Source organism: Rissa tridactyla, chromosome 7, assembly GCF_028500815.1.
Source record: "Rissa tridactyla isolate bRisTri1 chromosome 7, bRisTri1.patW.cur.20221130, whole genome shotgun sequence".
NCBI classification, from domain to species: Eukaryota; Metazoa; Chordata; class Aves; order Charadriiformes; family Laridae; genus Rissa; species Rissa tridactyla.
Window position 1 is genome coordinate 24,551,830 of NC_071472.1, and position 23,615 is coordinate 24,575,444.

At 38.5% G+C, this 23,615-nt stretch overlaps 1 protein-coding gene across 1 annotated transcript in view; it reads left to right on the top strand.

Annotated features, from left to right (window-relative positions):
* The window catches only part of MYO3B (myosin IIIB), a 193,217-nt gene that overhangs the window by 62,478 nt on the left and 107,124 nt on the right, over window positions 1-23,615 (top strand). The window contains exons 9-12 of the mRNA XM_054208150.1: window positions 8,010-8,165; window positions 20,680-20,776; window positions 21,667-21,783; window positions 22,645-22,749. Of these exons, the coding sequence (XP_054064125.1) occupies window positions 8,010-8,165; window positions 20,680-20,776; window positions 21,667-21,783; window positions 22,645-22,749 (475 nt within the window). The remainder of the gene's footprint in view (window positions 1-8,009; window positions 8,166-20,679; window positions 20,777-21,666; window positions 21,784-22,644; window positions 22,750-23,615) is intronic.

The following is a 23,615-nucleotide window of genomic DNA, read 5'->3' on the forward strand; positions in this document are numbered from 1 at the left end:
AACTGAAGAAACTGAGGTGAAGGGCATCTTGCTCAAAGTCACTCTATAATCAACAGCAGAGCTGGGAATGAAGCAGTCCGGCATACTTTTAGATTAAGGGAAGCTCCAGGAAGCATAGATGCGCCTTCTGTGGGCCATGAGGTACAAGTCGGTTCTGGCACACTGTAATGGGAAAAATGTTGTTATTGCCTGTGGATTCCCAACGAGTAGAACTAACTGGATCTCATCTGCCTGGGTGTTTGTGAGTTACTTCAAATGAAGACGTCACAGAGTGGCTGGATTTGGGGTTTCACAGCAGAGGGCATCAAGCAGTCAGCTTAATGGTGTATAAGTGAGAAGCTTTTCCCAGCTGCTCTGTGATTATGGCATAGTGGATCTACAGTTGCCTTTTTAGTGGCAGCCCTTATTTACCGGAAGATAGGAAAGAATGCAACAAACATCGAAGGAGGGAAAAATATCTCTGTCCTTAGCTGCCTTTCTGGCTCTGACATAAGATGTAAAAGAAAGAAACTGTGAGTATCAGGTTATGCTTTCCTTATCTCCTACCTTCTCTATGCTCCAGCTGCCTCAAATCAGCTGCATGCTGTAGCGTCAAAGGGGGATGGATACCTAAGGGACAATGTTTGGCACAAATGCAAAACATACTGTTCCTAATAAAAAGCTCCAGTTGTAAAAGGTTCTGAAGGCTCTTTGTGTTCTTGGGTCTTCAAGGACAGGCCAAAGAAACACAGCAGACCCATTCTTGGTAAAAGGCTAGAAACACCCTAATGTCATCATACAATAAATAAATTAATTTGTTAGTTTTGCAATGTGCCCTAGGCTTGTTCTGACTGAATTTCTGTTGTCTCTGGTAAAATTGTGAGGGTTTCAACATGAGCAAAGTCTGACCCATTCTAAGAGCTGCAAGAGGTGCCACTCCATAGAGTTTCCATTGTTTGTTCTCTAAACCATGTATATGAGCCAGAATAAATTGTTGTGTCTGCTCAGTCCAAAGGAGGCTTGGAAACCTGTTGTCATTTTTGAAGCTTTAGAAGAGGTAAAGCTATTTACTACACCTAATTTTACAATTTCAGTGTGAGTGAACCTTTGTTAGGTTTCAGATGTGTGCTCTAAATTACACTATAAGGTGCTTGATGTTAAAAATTAAACTGCAGGAAGATTTATGAAGAAAACAGGTGCTGGTGGCATTTCAGTATTAGAGTATTTCTCTCATTGTTAGGGAAGATTAGTAATTTATAGCATTTGCTACAAAAAGGCAGATCAATAAAGATATAAATGTGTTCTGACTAACAGAGTTTATATTATGCACGTGATGACTGACTACTTTGTCATAAATTCAGTCTTTCATCCTGATATCTGATTGTAGCAGAAGGAACAGTAAAATTCTTGTTATTTACCATGAGATGCTACTCAAGACAGGAGGCCTATTTAACCTATATACATACCCTTAGTGCTCAGCGTTTGTTTTTTCCAAAGGGGCAACTATATATAGTTCTGGAGATAAGGTTATTTATATTCTGTATGTCCTGTTGAATTAGGACTGAAAACAGAAACGCTGTTGGCAAAGCTGTCAGAGTTTTTTAGTTTACTTTTGCAAACGAGTGACATGCAGCAGTGTGGGATGGTCAGGCCTGGGAACAGGAAGCAGGCAGGCTTCAGGGAAGCACGCATATCCCTGCATCATTATTACAGATGTAATTCATTAAATGTCTTTTCTTATCCACCTTTCTGTTGCCTATGACTGAGCAGTGTCTGCCACAGCTTCGTGTGGTACAGAGGAAGGAGGAACAGTCAGAGCGACGGATAGGAACAGAGCATTTTAACCAGTTAAAAACAATCTCGGAGATTGTTATTTTTCCTTCCTTGACTGGAAAGTTTCTGAACTCATGTACCTGGCCTAGATCATCTTGTTTGTCAGTGTCTGTCCTTCCATTTCTCTAAGCAGGGGGTCGACCCAGCTGGGGTCACGCTCTTGATTTCATAAATCTTCCACCACGAAACAACCTTCTGATGGAAGTAGCTGGCAAAGTATGGGGAAGAAAAAAAAAATATCTCAGAACTTAGAGACCTCCTTCTCCCTGCTTAGGGAGAGGATCAAGAGAATATGACCTTACTCTTTCTTGTCTTCCTCTGGGAAATCTCCATTCTAGATCCCCAGCTGAGCCACCCCTACCTTTGGGGGCAAGCTGCTAACTGCTTTTTCTGGGATTGGGAGGAGAGGATCTCAGTACTTCAGGATAACCTGAAGTCCTGTTCAAGACGCTGGGTAGCTCTTCTGTCCTGATAGGAGAGTCCTGTATGCTTGGCAGCAGGTACTTTTGCAAGCAGTGAAGTATTTGGAGGGCAGGGGAGGGTGGTGTGGAGCTGTGCGAGGAGCAGATGATGAGGAGAGACCCTGATGGGCCAGGGAGTGGCAGAGAGAGAGGGACCAGAGGCGTGGCAATGAGGACTTTATCTAACCATTTGTTGATCTGATTGGAGACTTTCTGTCTCTCTCACCAAAAGGCTGTTGTGTGGCTCTAATACAGAGTCTGATATACAGTCATCATTTCTTCCAAATAACAACCTATGCATCATCTGTGCATGTAGATGGTAAACAGTGACTTGATGTCTGGTTGGATAGTTGGTTTATGAGACAAATGGAGTTCCAGGATTCCACTGCCAGCAGACGAGAAATCGTCGGAAAATGTAGCATTCACAAAATGTAATAATTGCAGAAAACATAGTACCGTACAAAATACAAAATAATCTAACTAAGCTATAAGGGTTGGACCTGCTTAGTTTCTTTATTTTTAAAGAAAGTACTCGTGGCCAAATAGATCATAATAGATCTGATGAAAGAGGGTTTCTGAAAGAAATAACTGCTGCTGCTCTACTTACGTTTAGCTGCAATACTGAATGACATTAGTAATTGTTTTCTATTTCTGAACACACAGGAGACTTAGACCTCCATTGCAGTTCTTCTGAAATCTATCTCTTTCCATTTATTCATTAGTAAATATTAGCTCATGAATGCTGATAAATAGCTCCCCTTTTCAGTCATCTGATTTGCTACTTGCAAAATGGCAGTTTACATTGTTGAGACCTAGCAATTCCAACAATGTTATCATCCAAGTGCAAGCAGCCAGTGAATTTTTAGAGGCTGTCTCAGGCGGGCCTGTGTGTATGGGAGTCTGCTCTTATCCCCTGCTAATAAATGCTTCATCTTTGCCCGTAATTGTGGCAGAATGGAAATGGTGCTTAGGAGCCTGGCTGCGAGATTGCAGCAAATGGCTGCAACCTATGTTTAATGTAGTGACGCTAATGAATTCTGAGAATTAATTTTCAGCTAAGAAAGCATGATGGAAGATACTAGAATTTCAAATTAGGTAATGGATTGACTTTCATCATGGCAAACATGTACAATGTTTGTTTCCTTTTCAATCTCTGCTTGCTTAGCCTTCACGTTATTTTAGATCTGAAAAATAGCACACCAAATATTGTCATATCTTCATCATACCTTATATGAAGCCCATCTTGTAGTAGATTTGCTAGTCAATTTGCTCAATGCAAGGCAGTCTAACCACTTCTTTTTTTTTTTTTTTTTAATATAATTTCTACAGGCCAAACAAATTGGCTGAATTTGCAGGTGCAGCACATTTGTTGGTTTTATCTGTAATTGCAGCATGTTTGATGTTTGACAGAGCCTAAGCTAACTGTCCAGATTGGTCTTAAACAAATGCTCAGATGAGCGCCTGAAGATATTTTAGTTTTCTCCTTTTCTCAGAAGCAAATCCTTCAGTGATATGACTTCTTAATATTGTTTTTTACTTGCATAATGCATACACTGATTTCTGTTGGCTGCATTGAATAAGAATATTTTCTGGTAAGTGACATTATAAAAGCTGTTTTGTTACCTTTACTTTTCCTCTTTCGGATGTTAACATTGCTGGGTGTTTTTTTGTATTAGTTCTTGATATTTTTTTTTCTGGCCTTTTTGTGAAATACATCTCCTGACTGAATGTACCGGCAACGTTGGACTCAGGCACCCATATGATTAATTTTTCCACACATTATAGTTCTGTTTCAGGGTTCAGGTCAGTAGAAAACACTGCGATACTGCTCACCTTCACGTGGGCTTTAGCACTGTAAGAGCTGATATACTAGATTACATTATTTTTTTCTGAAGAGCAATATAGTGTCAATGCTGCTTCCAGTGGAGGAGATGATACCTTACTGAACGCCTTCTGTGACACTGTCAGTCTGACATGTCATTTTTCACTAGCACATAAGTGGTGGCCCAAGAAATGTTGTTTTACAGGTAACATTGACTAAGAACAGCAGCAGCACGCATTCAGTGTGGCACTAAAAACCACACAGTTGAAATGACAGGGTGTAGAAGCAGAGAATGTGAATATACCTCAAAATATTAATACGTCTTGTCTACATAGAGAGGAATTGGAACAAAGGAGTGCTCACCAAGAGGAGAAATGTAAGGACTATCTTTTCAATGTCACATGACAGCTCTCCATCCTGCACTCCATCTCGGCAGGCCTGGTGATACACCAAATTGGTACTGGGTATCTGAGTATGCGCTGAGCCCACGGTACCTACTGTGACTAAGCTGCTAGCCAGTTACGGCACTTGAAACATAATAAGGAGTAGTTTCTAGAACTGACTGTGTCAACACTTCTGCTCTGTTTCAGAGCAAAAGGAGAGTGTAGATGCTATACGTGCTTCAATTTCCTGTGGCCTGCCTGGTCTTTCTGCATCTGTGTTCCTAATGTGCTAGGAACTTGCTGTTTAACTTGATGGATTAAACCAACTTCAGTGGAGATGTCGTGTCAGTCTCTTCCCTGAACTGGAGTAGATGTAGTCACACAAGAAGTTACAGGGAATTTAAGCAGCTGTCCCTCACCCTTGCACAGCTGGTAGTTACTAGCTCTCTGCTTTGTTGTGGCATCTCAGTAACCATCTGAAAGGGATCTGTTCTTTTGAAATAGGCACAAACTTGGCACAACAGTAGGTGTTCTCTGTCTGAGCTTGGAACAGAGTCTTTGATCACAGGATCATGTGTATATCTTGTGTCATTAGTTTGGTCGTCTTACGAATTCATGAAGTTTTACTTGTGTTCCAAGTGAAATCCTAACTGACCACAGATTGCAAAAATACCCTACTACCAGAGAATGAAGGCTGCATGTAGATGACACCGTGCATAAACTTTGATAGTTGCAGAGCAGAAGAGTAGCCTGCATGCAGTGTGAAGAGTTAGCGGGGGATTGGCAGGAGTATGCAACAGAAGCAAAGATAATCCTAAGGTAGTCTCCAAGACCGCCTCCCTGACAGAACTTCACTATGCTCGTTAAAACACCTGCCAGACCCAAACAGCTAGCATTTCAGGTACACAATAGAGAAGCTAAGAACTTTTTTCTAAAATGTTTCCCATACGTCTCTTCTTGTTGGGCTTCCTTAATGAATGCAGTATCCTGGACATTTGGATGCTTCACCTAGGGGCCATCCATATGGAAAAATACCTCTTGTAACTTCTGGATCTTGTCCATAGAGTGTATTTGTAGGTGCATTGTTCCAGAGCTCAGAGTAGGATTCATTTTAATAACTGCATACCAACAGGTAAAAGATTTGTATGTTCTTCATGCTTCTGGTAAACACAAGATACTCTGTCTGGAACTGTGCAGAATCCATTTAAACTCCAGCGTCGTTGTTATCTGAAAAGTAACTGCCATGGCATTAGGGCCTGTTGTGATAGGACATGGGGTAATGGTTTTAAACTAAAAGAGCGTAGATTCAGACTAGATATAAGGAAGAAATTTTTACAGTGAGGGCGGTGAGACACTGGAACAGGTTGCCCAGACAGGTGCTAGATGCCCAGTTCCTGGAAGCATTCAAGGTCAGGTTGGACGGGGCTCTGATCAACATGATCTAATTGAAGATGTCCCTGTCCATTGAAGGGGGGTTGGACTAGATGGCCTTTAAAGGTCCCTTCCACCCAAACCATTCTATGATTCTATAACATAGCTTCACTTGGATTGTTATATTACGGAAAAATTCCTGATATAATCAAATTTAACAAGAAAAATTTGTTATTAACAATATAGCATAAATATTATAAATTTGTAATGATTGTTAGTACGGTAAAAACCACATGCGTGAATGAGCTTTTCAGACTGAAATTTCCACTTCAGATACTTGCCATCAATCTGTGATTTTGTGTGCTGCATAGTTTTTTGTTGATCTGTTTTGTGTTTTTTTTTTTTTATCTCTGCCTTCCTGAATAATGTTATCTTTCTTTTCAAATGCTTTTTTCCTTTTTCTCAGGAAACATATAAATTTAACCAGGATTGGCATGGGCCATATTCTCTGTGCGGGTGTATTGACTTTTGAAAAACATGGATCACAAAAGGAGAAGTGTGTGTGTGTGTGGCTGTCAGAACCTGTTGAAAGCTAATGATGGATCTGTTCACGGGAGGGAAGGACTGGTACTTATAGCCTTGCACTCAGAGGGATGGAGATAAAGTAGGTTCTGTTACTTCCGTCTTTCTATCAGGAGGCTGCAGTTCTGGCCTAGAGCAACATTCACCAAAATAGTTACAAAACTGGTAGCACGTTTTACAGACTGTCTTTTCTGGACTATAGATGTACCAAGAAGAGGTTGGGAAAATGGTTTTCAGGAACCTAAAGCATTAAAGTTATGTTGGAAGGTATTTCGGGATCATTTTAAGACCAGACTTTAGGCTTCAGTAAAGTATTTGAGGTGAGGCTGAACTTTAATCATTTGCTAATCTGTTTGGTAGTATTTGAAATCAGTTAATGTGTATGATTTATTTTTTTTTAGATGTAGTTTAAATTTTGCAAATAGTTATTGATACTGGTAGAATATAAATTATTCTAAAAGGTATTGAAGTTTCATTGAACTTTTGGCTAAACAGATAATCTTTATTTGTGATAATTTGCCATGTACTTTAGGTGTATCACTGAATACCAGCAAATCTGAGACTAATTGTAAAATATGTAATACGAATGCATCTCATCAAATAAACTCATCTTGGGCTATAATTTGCTGAAATGATGAATGCTAGAAGGGAGATATGTACTGAATTGCAACATTTCTTTTTCACATTCTCAAATAATGTCAATATTATTTGAACAAGGTGAACAGAATACTTTAATATAAAGAATTAGAGGGTACTTTGAAGCAGTCTAATACTGTTAGATCATTCTTCTATTTGGAATGTATTATTTCAGCTTTATTGTACAGAAAAGAATTCAACTTTAATCATGGCTTCCTCAATTTTAAATCTCGATTATAGAAATGAACTTGATACTTTGTTTTATGCTAATTTAATAGCATGTATCTCTCTGCTTATTACTAGATCACCTGTTCCTGTCACAGACAAAACTTTGGTACCCTGGCTAGCATTTAATTCTGATTCATTCATTTCTCTTCCAGTCTGAATTATGTAGCTTTGCAGAATTTTCTCTGATTCTTGTGCTAACACCTTCTCATTGCAATACCTGAAACAGTCATTTTAAAAACAAAACAGAGCTCTACATTGAACTGTTCTGACTAGTGTCATATCACAGGTTTCACTTGTGGTTTTTGTTAGGCAGTATCCTGCAGTTCTTAGCCGAAACTCTCATCAGAGGATAGGTAGAAAATTAAAGCGAATTAAGTATTGTCTGTTCATCTTAGGTTATGTTTAAGGTGCATTAACTGTACAGCACTTACAAGATACGATGCCATTTTCTCATAGTAAGCTAGTTACAGTTAAAAAGATAAATAAGCTCAAATTCATAGCCTTTATATTAGTATATTGTAGGGTGAATTCACTTAGTTAAGTATTTTATGCTAGATTTATTCCAGTGTAGAGAAAGAGTCTTGTTGCATACTGTGGAACTCAAATTTGTGGAAAAAGAAACTACTGTACAATAACAGACACACAATAAGCCAACTCAAATCATGCTGTAATGAAAGATCATCATCTCCTGAGACCACTCTTTCTCTGTCACAGGTGTCTTATCAAGGATTTTGAGAAGCGTCCTTCAGTCACCCACCTTTTGGAGCATCCGTTTATTAAACAAGTACATGGTAAAGATATGTCTCTGCAAAAACAGCTGTCTGAGCTCATCCAAGAACAGCAGCATCTAGGCTCTGTAGCCAAAACAAGGTACTGTATAACATATACACTGCAGCCCTCTTTCCCCACACTAATCCTGGAAGCACAGTTTGAAACTTTGAATGCACAGACATTGACTAGCAATTTGATTAGCAATAAGTGCTCCATGCCATGTGAATGCAAGAGACATATTTTCCCATGAACACACTTTAAAGTAAAGATCAGCCATTATGCAACCTTCTCCTTAGCCTTCTTTCTCCCACTGAACTCTGTTCTCTGTGTATTCACTTGTGGCTCAGTCACAGAGATGCTAATAATTTCAGAATATTGTGGTTTGTGGAAATACATATTGGCATGATGAAAAATTATATCAGCTTTTGGTAGCAGATCTTTAAAAATACAACCGTGAACAATGAAGTGACTACTAGAAAAGGTTAAGAACAGAACACTTCAATATTTGCTGTTTGATTAGATACTGTAAGAAAGAAGGTTATTCGGTACTTAAAGTAATTGTTTTATCTGTAGTTTAATAGTAACTGCTATTTTTCATTCAGCCTAGTAATTAATTTTAAAATGTGCTTAAAAAGCAATGAACGTTTATCAGTGGCAGTGGGATTCTTTTACTTTTGAGGCTGATTGTAAATATGCCTTAGTTTAGTTGTTGTCCAGAGGGTGGCAGAATTTCACTGTTTCAGAAGAGAATTAAATGCAAATGAAGACACCTTCCCAAGCTCAGCAATCATTCTGTAATATGAAATTTGTCTAGAGCGAGATAGGCTCTGGCCTGTTATTATAAACAAACACCTACTAATGTTGATGAAGAAAATTCAATGTCATGATTCATAAGTCATAAACATGTATATACTTACATGCCATAAGATTCTGTAGCTTAAATGCTAAAAGCCTAAACAAAAATGTACAAGTTAAAATGAAGGAATAGCTGTAATTACAGTTTCAAGGTGAAGTCGACTTCTGTGGAGGGTTTGTTTTTTTTTTTTTTCCTTTTCTGGAGAAATATACCAGGAAGTGCTTGCTGTGGGTGAGGGAGAAGTTTCTGCTGTATCTAGCCTCCTAAGTAGACCTCCCTCATGTAATACCTCATAGATCAGACTGCCTACAGCTGTGGGTTGGCTGGCCCAAAGGGTATCAGAGTTTTCCCAGCTGTTGACCAAATAGATGATATAGACAGAGTGAAATGATCCATGTGCTAAGAGGAGCTCTGAAATTGATTCCTCGTGGTATTCCAATACATTCTTCTGGGATCTATCTCCATAATGTGGAGTGAGAAGGAATCAAGACCAAGACAGCATTTCTTTCCTCAAGCCTTTCCATATATTAACTGGGAGTGCTGTGACAAACAAGCTGCTGCACCTTATGCATGACTAGAATGTAGGAAGGATTTTGCTTCCCAGCGTTCCCAGTATTAATCAGTGCCCACCTAAAGGAGTATAACTCTTTGTCCATCCTGTCACCACCTAACCCATCTGAAATACTTTGTTTGCCAAGGGTGATTATTTGCAACTTGTGTGCAGTAGCACTTGCAGATTGCAGTGGCGATGGGGACTCTATTGCAGTGGGTTTAGGGCTAATCTTATTCTCCCTACCAGGCTAAGTTCTGTTATTGTCCCTGCTGCCCGCAAGTTTACCAACTGGTCCCAGGTTCCCTGTCCCAGATCACTATCTGACCCATCTTTCCCATCAGTCTCCATTCACTGTTCATTCTCTTTGTTCTTAAGGCTTTGTTCACCTGTTTGTCAGCTTCTTGTGTCTTCTTCCTCTACCGCTCCAGTAGCTTCTGTTTCTAATTTCCACCTTCTTCAGCAAGTACTAATCCAGGTTCTTCTATTTTTCCAGCCATTTCTCTGTTCTTGGTGTTCCTCCTCATCTGATAGTGTAGCTCACAGCCATCTTGTTTCTTATCACTGAATTCATCTTTCCCAGATGTTTCTTTTCTACTCCTAAAGCACTACTCTCTGTTCTTTTCTACTCTTAAAGCTCTACTCCCAGCAGAATCTTTGTACCCATCTTGTTCTTCCCTGGGCTCTTGGTTTGCTTTTAGCCATGTGTCTGAATTAGATGGCTTCTTCCTCTACCAGTGAACGAGAAGAGCGGAGACACAATTAGGCTGCTGGAGAAATAGTCGTCTTTACCTTCACTTTGAAACCGGTGGACCTTGCTATTGGCTTCACTTTGAAGCCAATGGGCCCAACTGCTATTAAATAAGGTCTGATTGTTGTAGCCCTATACTGTGGTATCCTTACTTGTTCTTTGAAGCACCAGCCCACTTTGATCAGGGCTGAGAGCATGCTCAGTGAGGAAAAAATTTAGTGATCGTTCACCATTGAAATCTACAACATATTGTTCAGTGAGGAGAAATAACTGGACTCCAGATGATCCAATGTGAATCAACAGAAGCCATTTATTAAGCACAGATCATCATCTTTTATACCCTGTGTTGTAGCCGTACATGCCACTTGCTTATTTCTGATTAGCTCGTTACACTGTCCACGCGCTGTGCATGCAGTTCGTTCACACATCAGATTGGTTACAAGAATTCGCATAGTAAATTGCTTAGTCATTAGCACAACATGTTTTCTACCTTCTCAGTTCCCATTTTTCCCATGTACTAATTCCATCTTCTGCCACCTGTTTTGCTCTTAATCTAATCTCTCATAGTAGGGAGGCTGGCTCACATGGCCATTTTCTCTCAGATACATTCCTACAGTTCAGAATGATGAAGTGCTGATTTTCCAAAGATTTGAAACTTGAATAATTGGTACAAACTTGAATGAGATTGCAAAAGCATGTCCCTGCAAAATATCAAGTCTGTGGGCCAGTCAGTTAATATTGGACTACAAACATCAGATTATTACAAAAGAACCAGCCACCAGGAGCATCAAATTATAATTTTCCCCAGAGGCACAGACATAGTCTCATAATAGTAAAGAGGTTGGCTCTGTAATAGGGAGATAGTACCCCCTAGGAAAATTGGTACCAATTAAAAGCCTTTAAAAACTCTGTAATGCATTTAAAAAATAATTTTCCATACAGAATCTGACAGGCAGAAGAACACATGACCAGACGATACTGTAAAAAAATTCACTGGCATTCATTTGTGGTGATCTGTAGAGGTCATCTGAATGTATCGTCACCAATTCAAAGTACATAGGCCAATTAAAAACCTGTGTTGAGTAAAACTTTATATTGCACCATTGGATATATGCGCATGCTTTTTTCTGTTTATTGATGTACACGTGACAGGTACAATGAAATGTGCATTAATTCCCTGGTGTTCAGAGATAAAGAAAAGTAGATGCCCTTTTTTAGGAGTACAACACCACTACACATCCATCATTTAAAAGATAAGTAAAATAAAATGTTCTCCTGCTTATACTACCATAGAACTCTCAGAGCACAGGCTGAAAATTTCCAGAAACTGCAAAATCACTAGGATGCTGATGTTAACAGCATTCTACTGTGAGGGAACTCATGGAGTCACTGGTGATGATAACTGATCAGGAGGTATCCGGGTTTTGTCTCGTTTGAAAGTCTTCCAGCATCAGTGCTTTGAATCTACATCTCTTGATTCTTTACCGACTCAGCACCTGTGTTTTTTTAAATAGGATTCTCTTTCCAATTGAGCCATGCCAGTTTTGCCTGTTTTGGGACATCGCTTAAGGTCATTGTGCTTGAGAGCAAGCCTGCAGACTAGAAAGTCAGTGCTACTGATTTAGAGGGTATGATAGAGAGACGTAGAGAGCTGATCTAGCAGTTCACTGCTACTGAAAAGAAGAGAACTGAGTTCTTTCTCTCATTTTCCTACAGCTCCCAGGAACAAGCTCATAATGCTCTTTTTATTACAGCTCCAGTGATTGTCAAAACTTTCTGAGCTAGGGCTTCTAAAGTAAGAGATAGAAACTAAGGTGGCAGAACACACAGATAATTTTCTACTGTATTAGTGATTGGAGAGGGGGTGCCTCAACTGATATAGCTGAAGTAGAGGAGAGAATACTTCAGGTGACCAGGAACAAGGGGGAGAGGGGTAGAAAGAAGCAAGCTGTCCCCTTTTGGCAGAATCATCTGGGTCAACCTCTGGAGCCGCAGACTTGAAACGTCTCCTCAATTCAGTTTCTTTCATTCTTCATTTATAAACATCTTTGCGTGCAGTATAGCTAGGCTTAACTTTAGCACAATTCTTCATACCTCTGAACTGAAGTGGAACTTGGTTGACTTTGCTGAGCTCAAAGGAGCCTACTAACACACGCATTTGTTGCTATCATCAGTTTGCTGCTGACAGACTGAGTTTTGGCACTTTGCCGGGAGATAACTTAATAGAGCGCATTATACTCTTATTATTTCCTTTAGGTTAGAAATTAGTAAGATAAAGAAAAGGTTTATGCTACTAAAAGATGACTTTAAAAATGGAAATTTTTTAACATGTCCTGCTTTTTTTACTTGAAAAGATGCTCTTTGAAGCTTTTTCATCAGCTTTATTTTTCCCTAAATTCTTTTCATCAGTGAGATGCAGATATCTTCTATCTTTATGCAAATAGGTGCTTTCAGTTTCAGAAAACCCAGCCAGAGTACCCCTCTTTCCACACTTGTAATGAGGAAGAAGGGGTTTTTTTCATCCCTTGGCATCTTTTAGACTGAAATCCTTGAGTTTTGCCATGGTCTTGAATGAAGTTGAAATTTCAGCATCAGCACTCCACTCCTGCATTGCCTGTTTCTTATACTCCCCTGGGGAAAAACTTTGTGAGAAAGTTCAATGTCACAGCTGCATAAGGATGACCTCTGGGTATTATCTTTATCTCTTCTCCATATCCCTTTTATAAACTATTAATTAATCATGTGTATGTTTGGTCTGGTTTCTAACAATACCAGGACATAAATGTTAATTAACAACAATATACTTTTCTTTAACAGCCTTGTTACAGAAGCAGTTGTGTGAGTTTAATTTTAAAAAGTGTATTCGGTGCTAAGTAGTTGACTTAGTCCACTAGTTCTATTTTTATAAAAGTTCTTTAATCCTTAAAAACTAGAAGTTAGTACATCAGAACATTGCTTCACGTATATTCCTTACAGCGAGGCTGATTTTTTTCCCCCCATCTATTCTAAAGTCAAATAAATTATTACTTTTTAACACATGGATAGAGATTTGTAGTTCATATTGGGAGCTAGAGCACTGTTATTCCCATCAATATATAGCAGCCTCTAGGCAGGAAGCATTTCTTAAAATGAGAGAGGATGCTGTCACAGGCTCTCTCACTCAGCCTTTTTTTTTTAATTATTTTTTTACTTTACCAGTCCTGTACTCACACAAGGACTGTGAAATGCTTTCAGATTATTCAAATAGCGTCCTTGTGCATAACAACATTGTGAGAACAAGAAATGTAATTAATTCCTAAAGACTTGTACCTCAATGTAACATGAAATTGCAGAACTGGAAAAAAGTAGGAATCTAAATTACAGTAAGGTGTGGACAACAGAACATGCAAACATTGGTCAGGAATGATAAACAGAATTATAAAAATGTTCTTGGTACAGTAATAATAACTCAGTGTTGATAAAGACTAATTCTGTATTCTCTAAGTGAAGAAAGGTATACAAGTCCAGTAGATAATAATCTTGCTGTATTTCAGGTATAAATTCTTCAAGATAGATATTCATGCAATTGCATGTCAGTAAAATACCAAGAAAGTTTAGGCAGCCTCTGAATTACAATACAAAAACATGATCGAGGTTTGTGTTTTATTCCTCATTTTCTCTCTGAATTACTATATGATCTCTGTTATATCACTTGCCCTCAGTGTTTCTCTGTTCCTCCACTTATGAAATGGCTATCAATAGCTTTATTTAATACATTATACCTACAAAAAGTAGATAGCAGTTTGTCTGAGGCAAGAACTTTCTTTTACTTGTTCTATAAAGCAGTATTATAGGGACTGTAGTATTATAGTATTATCTGGGACTGGAGCACCTCCCTTATGAGGAAAGGCTGAAAGAGCTGGGACTCTTTAGCCTGGAGAAGAGAAGGTTGAGGGGGGACCTGATTAATGTTTACAAGTACCTAAAGGGTGGGTTTAAGGAGGACGGAGCCAGGCTCTTTTCAATGGTTCCCAGCGACAGGACGAGGGGCAATGGGCACAAGCTAGAACATAGGAAGTTCCGTTCAAATACACGGAAAAACTTCTTTACAGTGAGGGTGACAGAGCACTGGAACAGGCTGCCCAGGGAGGTTGTGGAGTCACCTTCTCTGGAGATTTTCAAGACCCGCCTGGATGCAGTCCTGAGGGATGTGCTTTAGGCAATCCTGCTCTAGCAGGGGAGTTGGACTAGATGATCTCTAGAGGTCCCTTCCAACTCTGAAGATTCCGTGATTCCGTGATTCCGTGATTATACCTTTGGTCACTGTAAACCTGTTGATGAAGAGAAACACGTGTAATGCCTGAAGCTCTAGCCATTTTTCCTTCCATTCTTTCTGCCCTACAGCATGGGAAGACTCCAGGCAAAGATACATTACAGATTACGGATATTGTGAATTCTCACTTAACAATTAACATTTACTGTTTGTGTAGATTATATTTTTGTTAAACAGTATTAGAATGTTTTTGAGAATCCGTTAAGGGAGAGAGCCACTCACTTTCCAAATATGCCTTTTGATCTCTTGAACTCATTTGTGCGGTCAGTTGCTTTTTTGATGCATAGTACAAGAGATTCCAACATCCAGGCTGATTGCTAGCCTGCTGAAGGAAGAAGTCAGAAAGGATTTAGAATGTTTCCTAAATATTCCTAATATTCCTAATTGTTAAATGGCTCATTGTGCTGTCTAAATTGGCAAAATGTACTGCAAGAAGTGGGCATGTTCTCTGGAGTTTGTTTAGAAACATCAAATATCCCTGTTTTTTTGTCCTTGTCGGGACTTAATCTAACCCTGGCAAAGCTGGCAGCTGCTTCAGTGTTGAAAAAGTTGAAAAACATATGTCAAAACTTCCAAAGTCCTTTAAGCTAGGCAATATCTCAAGTTCCCTAAGTAATGTTTAAAAACACCACGGAGCTTGTCGTGGAGACATTTAAGAGGGAAACTCAAGTTTGGAACCCCAGTATTCTCTGACTATTGCCCCAGCCCTTCCTTGCATAAATTTTGATGATAAAATCTTTAGGAAGACTTCCTCAAAAAAGTAAACTTTCCATTTTATTCCATAAAACCCCAAAACGTAAAATATTTTAGTAGCTTGTGAGTAGAAGTAATGGAAAACTTGAGGATTTTTAGTGTTTAACTGAAGGTTTGAAAAGTACTGAGTATTAGCAAAACTGAATGAAATTAAAATGTTTTGGGTGGGTTTTTTTCTGCCTTTGAATGTACAACAATTAAGAAATTACCTGTTTATGAACAATCTTAAAATAACGGTTGCTCTACCCCATATAGCATGCAGGAGAAAATCTAAAAAAGCGAAGTCACAACAGCATGTGAGATGGAGAAATTAAAATGTATTAGCAGATCTACTAATTGTCTTTTGACTGTGGCGGAGGAGCAGAGCATCATGAGGAAAATACATGATTAAAAGCTTAGAATTGGAAAAAGGGAAGGAGAGTCTTCACAGAATGCATCCTAAAAGTTTTGCCGTTGGTAATATTCTTATAAGCCATCTTTCAAAATTTGAGATACTGTGGGTCCCCATGTGGCATTTGGCTGTTCTTTAGGGGGAGTTAACGTGGGGCAACTATATGAAATGCAATAGATAAGTCCATAGTAATTTTAAGGTAACAAAAATATTTAATAATCACCAGTTGCCATCTACCTTGATTTTGCTAGTCCTGTCTATGAAACGTTACAGTAGCTGATGTTGAGCAAAACCATGGTCTTCTATATTCCCTCAAGTGAGTAATTAACTCCTGGCCTGAAAATTCTATAATTGATTTGATGTTGAGAGTTAATGTTGATCAAGTATCAAATGGCTTTGGTTACATGGTTCAAAGTGGCAGTTTCCCAGTTATCAGCAGCTTTGAAGACGTCAACTCCAGAGGTGGCTTATTCTTCTCTTGGATGTTTTCCTACGTCTGGGTAACGTATGTTCCTGTCTGTAAATAGGCTTCTTCATAGGAATCAGCCAGAAGAGGTCTTCTACCAGCCTCTGGTTTCAGATTTTAAAAGAATGAAAAAACCTGAGCGTTTGTGTGGATAAGGTTTTAAAAAAGTTCAGAGTTTACTGTTCTGGGTCACGCTGGGTCAATGTGCTACTGCTGGTCACCATTTAGAAGTTTGCTTCTGTAATGGGGAATAGAGAGTTATGAAGCCTTGCATTTTGAAGGATAAAATACAAATCCATACATCAGGAAGAATCAAACTTGGAGAAGTTTGGGGGGAAAAAAAAAAAGAAAAAAGGAAAAAAAGCAAAAAGAAAACTAAGCATCTAATAGTTTGAGACGGGCAGGTATGTTCAGGCTACCTTGTCAGACATTAGGATGAGACTACAGTAGCTTGGCAGCTTCCCGCTTCTTATTAGCAAGCTGGATTACAGCAGCAGTCCATCCAATAAAGTAATTCTTACAACCAGATATCAAGCTTCTATGCCAGCTCACATTTAGTTTTGAAAGCAATTAACTGCAAGGAACTTGATTGCATCCAGCCACTAATTTCCTTTGGACTCAGAGATAATACCAGAAACAGAACCAGAAGTAGTTCTCTGATGCTGTACGCAATGTAATTTAATGCAATTCTTCTAGCCTTCATCTACAAGAATATTAGGCAACTGTGTTAAAAACTTTTTTTTATTATTTTTTTAAACCACAAAGCTACTGTAGCCCCTCCCAAGTGATCCTTGGTCTGATTATTTTGTATATGGTTTTACTGGACGTTGCACAGATTTTCATTAGAGTTGCAGCATTTATACTGTAATTAAGGCTGTGTCAGTGTTTCTATTATGACCTTGCTTCAACAAATTTCTCCAGGCTGAAACTTGATGTACAGGAGCAGAATTCACTCTGCGATGCACAGAGAGCCGGCTGTTTCTCTGTGTGGCAGTAGCAGACTCTCTTTTTTCTTTCTCATTGTGTTGAGTATTTTTCATGTCAGTCTCAGTTTGGGTGCAATTCATTTTAAAATTGGTAATAATATAAGGAATAACAAGTACAGAAACAGTTTTTTCCCGTGTGAGTCCTAGGAAAAAAAAGCAGTAAACATAAATGCTTAACTGCACCAAGAGGCCAAGGTAAAGGCAGTCATAAAAGAACGTTAGGGGTGGAGGGGAGAGAGATCAGAGAGGAAGCTTCGCAATCAACATGAAAATTCTTGGTCTGTGCTGCTTTCTTCCTCAGGTTGGACCTACCAGCAAGATGACTTTTCAATCTAGAAGTCTGTGTGGTCCACCTAGCTTTTCCTTCCGATCCTCAGCTTTATAGCAGGGTCATGTGAGCATATAGCTCTTTACAGTGCATTTCTATTTCTATGGCTGGTGTCTAGTACAGAAAGACGTTATTTTCTTTCAAACTCCATCTTCCCCACAAGTAGAATAAATTAATGCTTCCCACCCTCTTAATGAAGCTGTTCTCCCGAGGGAGAAATGCTTCTCGCCTTTTGCTCCTTCTCCAAAATCCAAGAAAACTCTGTCCCTTCCAGCTATTCCTGCCTGATAAAAAGGCAAAGGGAAGGTGCTTAGGAGGATAGACAGTTTTTCAACAGACAGTGCATGTCACTAAAATGCTGGAATAAATCTAATGGTGCTCTTCAGGTTTGATAAGGTTAGGTTCCTTGAGTGACTGGCCATTTACGCCACTTCTTTAGTCAGTGACGAGACTACATCCTCCAGGGGATGATTGAGAACATTGCTGGAACCTTAAGGCAAATAACCTAACACCTTTGATTTTCCTTTTGCTTAGAATTTGTACATTTTATCAGAAAGGAAGGGTAATTGAAAAAATGGCTGATAATTCTACTTTCTATGCAACAGTTATTTCCCAAATTAAGAGCATTTTCTTCTGCTTTTTAAGTTTGGGTTTTTTTAATATATATATATATTTTAAAAGCAGATTGTATTTCTGCTGTAAAATTGTGGAAATAGTTAAAGGTTACTGTCTGTATGCTTCCCACTCTGTCAATGTATCTGCAGGACATAGGGTCAGTAGAAAACTGATACGGCCAGCAGGAGATTTGAAGCTAATGTGATGTTATGCTCCTAATATCCTCTTCCTAATCATGTACTTAGGAAAATGAGTTAAGCACAAGAAAATATGTGCACAAAGGTATATATGTTTTACTTACACTTGACTAAGACCAGTTTCCTTAGTTATTTATTTACATAGTGTTAAAAAACCGGAAAAACTTCCCAATAAAAAAAAATTGATTCATTTATCACTTAAGGAGAAGAAACAGCAGGAGTTTAATACACAATCAGATAACAGATTAGTTTACAAAGCCATTCTGCAATTAGAGATGCTTAGGTTTGAATGTGCCCTCCTTCCCCCTCCTCCCTGCACCTCTCTGGTAGATACATCCGTACTTGCAGCTTGTTGCAATTTAATATTGTGGCTGTGATGGTTTGCTCCAGGAAGAAAAAGCTTCACAGATGAGCTATGCTAGCTATAATGTCTAGCCATCGCTTTATTAGTTACATCTCCGTGAAGTAAAGTGACTGTGAAAATATTTGCTTCATTTGTAGACTGAGGGGTGCTCCCATCTCAAAATGATTTGCATTATTTGCAACAGCATTTTTGTCTGCAGTGAAGTAAGGGGTTGAATTCTGGTTTGAAGTTGAAACAACAATTAGTAAAAACAGTAGTACATTAGGCCACTTACACACATTTCTACTTCTTTGAGCATCTGGCTTGTCAGCAAAATGTAATGTTCTTGAATATAATGACTGTTTTAAAAAAAAAGGCCAAAAAGAACCCACAACCCACCACCTAATCAAAGATCTGAAAATGGAAAATTTAAGTGAGTTGAACGAATTCACATGATCTTCATGCTGCCCACTGGAAATAATACCCACTGTAACAATTTTTCTTTCATAGCTTCTTGTTTGTGTTCTCCTTCTTTCATTTCTTCATATGTACAACATCAAGCAAACGACCGTCTCCGGGAATGTAAAATGTAAGTGGGGGACTGTCAGCAAAACCTGCTGTGTTCCTGCCATTTTATTTCCTAGCTGACAAAACAGTTTGCACAGTTGTATTTAGTTACAATTCAAATAAACCATTACAGAATAGTTTTCCAGAACTCACAGAGTAGACAAAAGGAAATTAGGAAAATGAATAAAAATAGACATAAAAAAATTAGGTTCTTTAAATGTGATTCACAATTATCAGTGAAGCTGTACTCATAGCTAACACTTCTCCTCCCTCTTTGTTAGAGGCTTTCTATGCAATAATTCTTCTGATGATACGATAGCTCTCGGATATGAAAACATTCTCTTTACTGAATGAAAGCTGACTAGGTTCAAAGGGAGAAGCGTACATAAAAGGGAAAAAAGCAAAAGCCTCAATGCTCATTTTTGAAACAGAATTCCATGAGTATATGAAGATATGGTTAAAGAAAAAAAGACCTGCTGCATCTTAATATTAATCTTCAACATTAGAGATGAACAGTGTTTCGTGCGAAGTCACGGAACCGTTCTGTTAGTGCTTGATGTAATATTTAGCGTTGTTTCGGGATGTGTGATCATGTGGTTCCTACTTTCGACATGGCAACCAGTGCAGAAACAGTCTGTCAGGGACTGTCATTGAGGATCAATGCTAAATGTTACTCAGCAGGATGCAGACTGTATCTCGGTGGGTGTCCTCCTACTATGCTTTGATTATGTTTGTTGTAAAGAAAAGCCTGGTTGTGCTTACAGCATTCATATTTCACCCCCTCTGTGGAAGACATATTACAGCCTCTTGATTTGTCCCTGTTTCAACAAGATGTGTTGTTTAAAAACATATACACAGCACTTTCAAAGATTCCTTCAGTATAATCTGATTATAAAGGGGTTATGCGACAGTTTGTCTCTGCTGCTTATTGTGTGTCTTAAATCGCTGAGGACAAGCTGACTGAACATCCATACGATTTAGAGTCTGATGGCAGCTGTAGTTCAAAAATGTTGTTTTGGGGCAGATCTAGGGTCATCTGAGGAGGCACTTTGGCATACACCAAGGTAACAGAAGGATTTTATACTACTTATTGCTTCTTGTAACTTTGTTAGATGACAGTACTATAGGCTGGGTATGTGGGGGCAAGATTTAATTAAGCAGAGTGGTAGTTTATTAAGTTAGAGCAGGAAGGGAAGGGAAAAGAGGGAGAATTTTTACTGTGTGAGTAGGGAGTAGTAAGCCTACAGATAAATCTTTCTCTCTGAGCATTGATAACTAGATAGGCTTATATATTGTGAAAGAGAAAACAGATATTACACTGGACAGCAAGCTGACCTATTGCTTTTATAAAAGGATATTTCAAGCAAAAATGTGTATTTCCGAGAGTGTGTCTGTGCTTTCTGCGTGGCAAAACCACTCAGCCGTGACTTCCCATTGCCTCTTAATGTTTGCTGTCTTCGATACAGTTTTATAACACTCTTTACTAACAAACTTCCAGGCATGAACGAATACATACTAGAAGACCTTACCATGTGGATGGAGCTGACAAGTACTCTCTAGATGACGATCTGGTAAATCTAGAAGTTCTCGATGAGGTACTGTATAGTCTGAGTAGCAGTTTCTGACAATTGTGCCTCACATTTTGCTCGTTTCTGCTTTTTAGGCTTCTTTTAACAGAATGAGAAGAGTTCCTTCTTGCAAGCTTTTGTCTCACCATGGCAAAGGAATTGTCACGTGACTGATCTGCTATCATCTCTTCGTTAATATTCTATATAGTGACATAAAAGCAGTAGCAGTGAATCCTATTATGTGGAAGAATTTAATTATGAGTGATGTTAGTTGAAATTATTTTGTGAGTTTCATGAAATGTGAAGTTTAGTCATGAAGATCTAGATTTAAGTGATTTTCACTAAAAATGATGAACTTATATAGAGTAATATGGTATCTACAGCCTCTGGATAAAAAGTGATAAAACAATATTAGTTGCATATTTCACTATATCGCCTATATGCAGAGTATCTGTAAATTTTTGTTTTGGTGATCCTTAATTTGCATGCCAGCAAGAAGAAGACATAATACTAAATTGTGCTAGTGTCCTGTTTAAAACAGTCTCTTACTACCACTTAAAATTCAATCCTTGAAAAATTATTATCCTTGTTTCATGGTCAAATAAAAAATTAAATGGAAATGTACTATGAAGTGCAGCAATAATGTGCCTGGCCATTTTGTCTTCAGAAGGTTTGCTTCTCGGGCTGGTGTAACCAAACATGTACTAATCTGGAAATAGGAGTTGCCATTTAACTTAGATTTATGGCATTAGCAAGAATTGTAAAGTATTTGTTTGGATTTGTGGTGTTGGCAGTTGAAAAATAATTAATAACATTTATAATAAGTATTTCTTAATCGGTGTTCTCAGTATATTTACAAAAATCTTCCTAACTCGGAAGCTACTGTTTAACTGTCAAACTTTTTGTAATCTTCTCAGGATACAATTATCCATCAGCTGCAGAAACGCTATGCTGACTTACAAATTTATACTTATGTTGGAGACATTTTAATAGCCTTAAACCCCTTCCAGAATCTCAGCATTTATTCTCCCCAGGTAAGAGAGATTCCAAGCTGTGGACAGTACTCACTTTATGTTTTATATTAACCCCACTGACTGAAATACTTAAGTGATGTTGGAAGCTAGGAGCACAGACTAAACCCCAGCCTTTTCTTCTTCCAGACAAGCAGGGCTACAATTTTATTTATTTATTTATTTGAAATTCAGTCTCATTTGATTTCATTCCTTTCTGCTTGGTGGCACAAACTCCCCAGGAGGGATGAGAATTACCCCAGCCACAGCTGTGCCTCTTGTCTGGCATTTAGGGCTGTCTTCTGGGAAACAGAAGCCATTATACGAACCTCCTCATGATGAGGCTGTTGCTTCCTGAAGAATTGCTTTGACCATTGGGTTATTACAAGTCCTGTGCCATCAGCTGCTGCTTAAAAGAAACGAGTTAATCAAATGCTGTAAAGATAGAAGTAGCTTGACTCCCTACAAATATGAAGGGAGATGGAGCCATAAATCTTAGTCTCCATGGGTGCCTAAATCAGGGTTGCAGGTAGAGGGGCCAGATTTCAGATTCACTGTTATCTTTGAAATTTCTTTTGTATAGGTTGGGTATTTCCTTGGTTGAATGATTGTGTTTGAAATGTTGTTCCTTGTGATACAGTTCTCTTCACTGGCTCGTGCGGGAAACATCGGAGTGCATTTTAGGTGTTGTAATCTGTATTCTAGAAGTTGGGCAGTGCCAAGAATTACCACTCTTCTTCCAGGTGATTCAGTGGAGATTCTGTGGTAAAACAGGCAGCTACTTTCTGTTGAACAGGCAGAAGATAGTCACTATCCTCTTGCCAGTTCTTAATTATGTAGCTAATTTCCATATCTTGACTACTGTGCTTTCTTTTTTAAATTTAGTTTTCCAAGCTTTACCATGGTGTGAAGCGTTCATCAAATCCTCCCCACATATTTGCTTCTGCAGATGCTGCCTACCAAAGTATGGTTACATTCAGCAAAGATCAGGTAAGAATCTGATCATTTTGCTTTAGATATTGATCATACTGCCACTATACTACATGGCTATGGCTAATCTTCTGTTGTGTCATACTTTGGGAAATTTTTTTCTTTAAACCTTTTATTCCTACATGAGGAAAACCAGAGTAGAAATCTAGTCAGATTTGGGAATTCTGAAGAGGATACAGTGACATAAAAGACATTAAAAGGTCAAATAAGATGATAGGGTAACCTGACCAATCTAGTTTACTGGACCACCATGAAGTCCTGGCATTTGACACCAGCTGCAGAATGTTGCCCGCACGCTCTGATTCTAGCCTGTCTTGCACGAGGTATTGTAATAATTTACACCTGTGAAAAACAGGAGGGTCTCAGCGCCATAGCAGATTAACAGAATCTGAACCACTTTTCTGTGACACAATGATACGACACAATGGATAATCAATTCCTTTAACTGCAAGTCACAAAAAGTAGGAACCATTCAGTAATTTTTTAAGTAAAATACATTAAGGATAGGTCTATATATATGTAATAAGGACACAAATCCAATTCTATAGCAATGATTTTAATGAGAATGAAAGACCATGCTCTAGAAGCTAGATTTCTTTTTATTACATTCTTAAGATTGTAACTTTTTACTCTCTAATTTGACGTGCTGTATGTACATGAATATTGGGGGCTAATAATAATTTTTATTTATAAAATCCTTCTGATTTTACCCTGCACATTACACAATAATTCATAGAAAATGCTTTTTTAAAATCACAAAAGCAGAATAAAATAAGTCTGCAATCAGAAAATACCAAGCAAAGAAGGAGATAAAAGGAGTTCTACTGAGTACGTAGAAGTACACTGGCCTGAGAGATGGCTAGTAC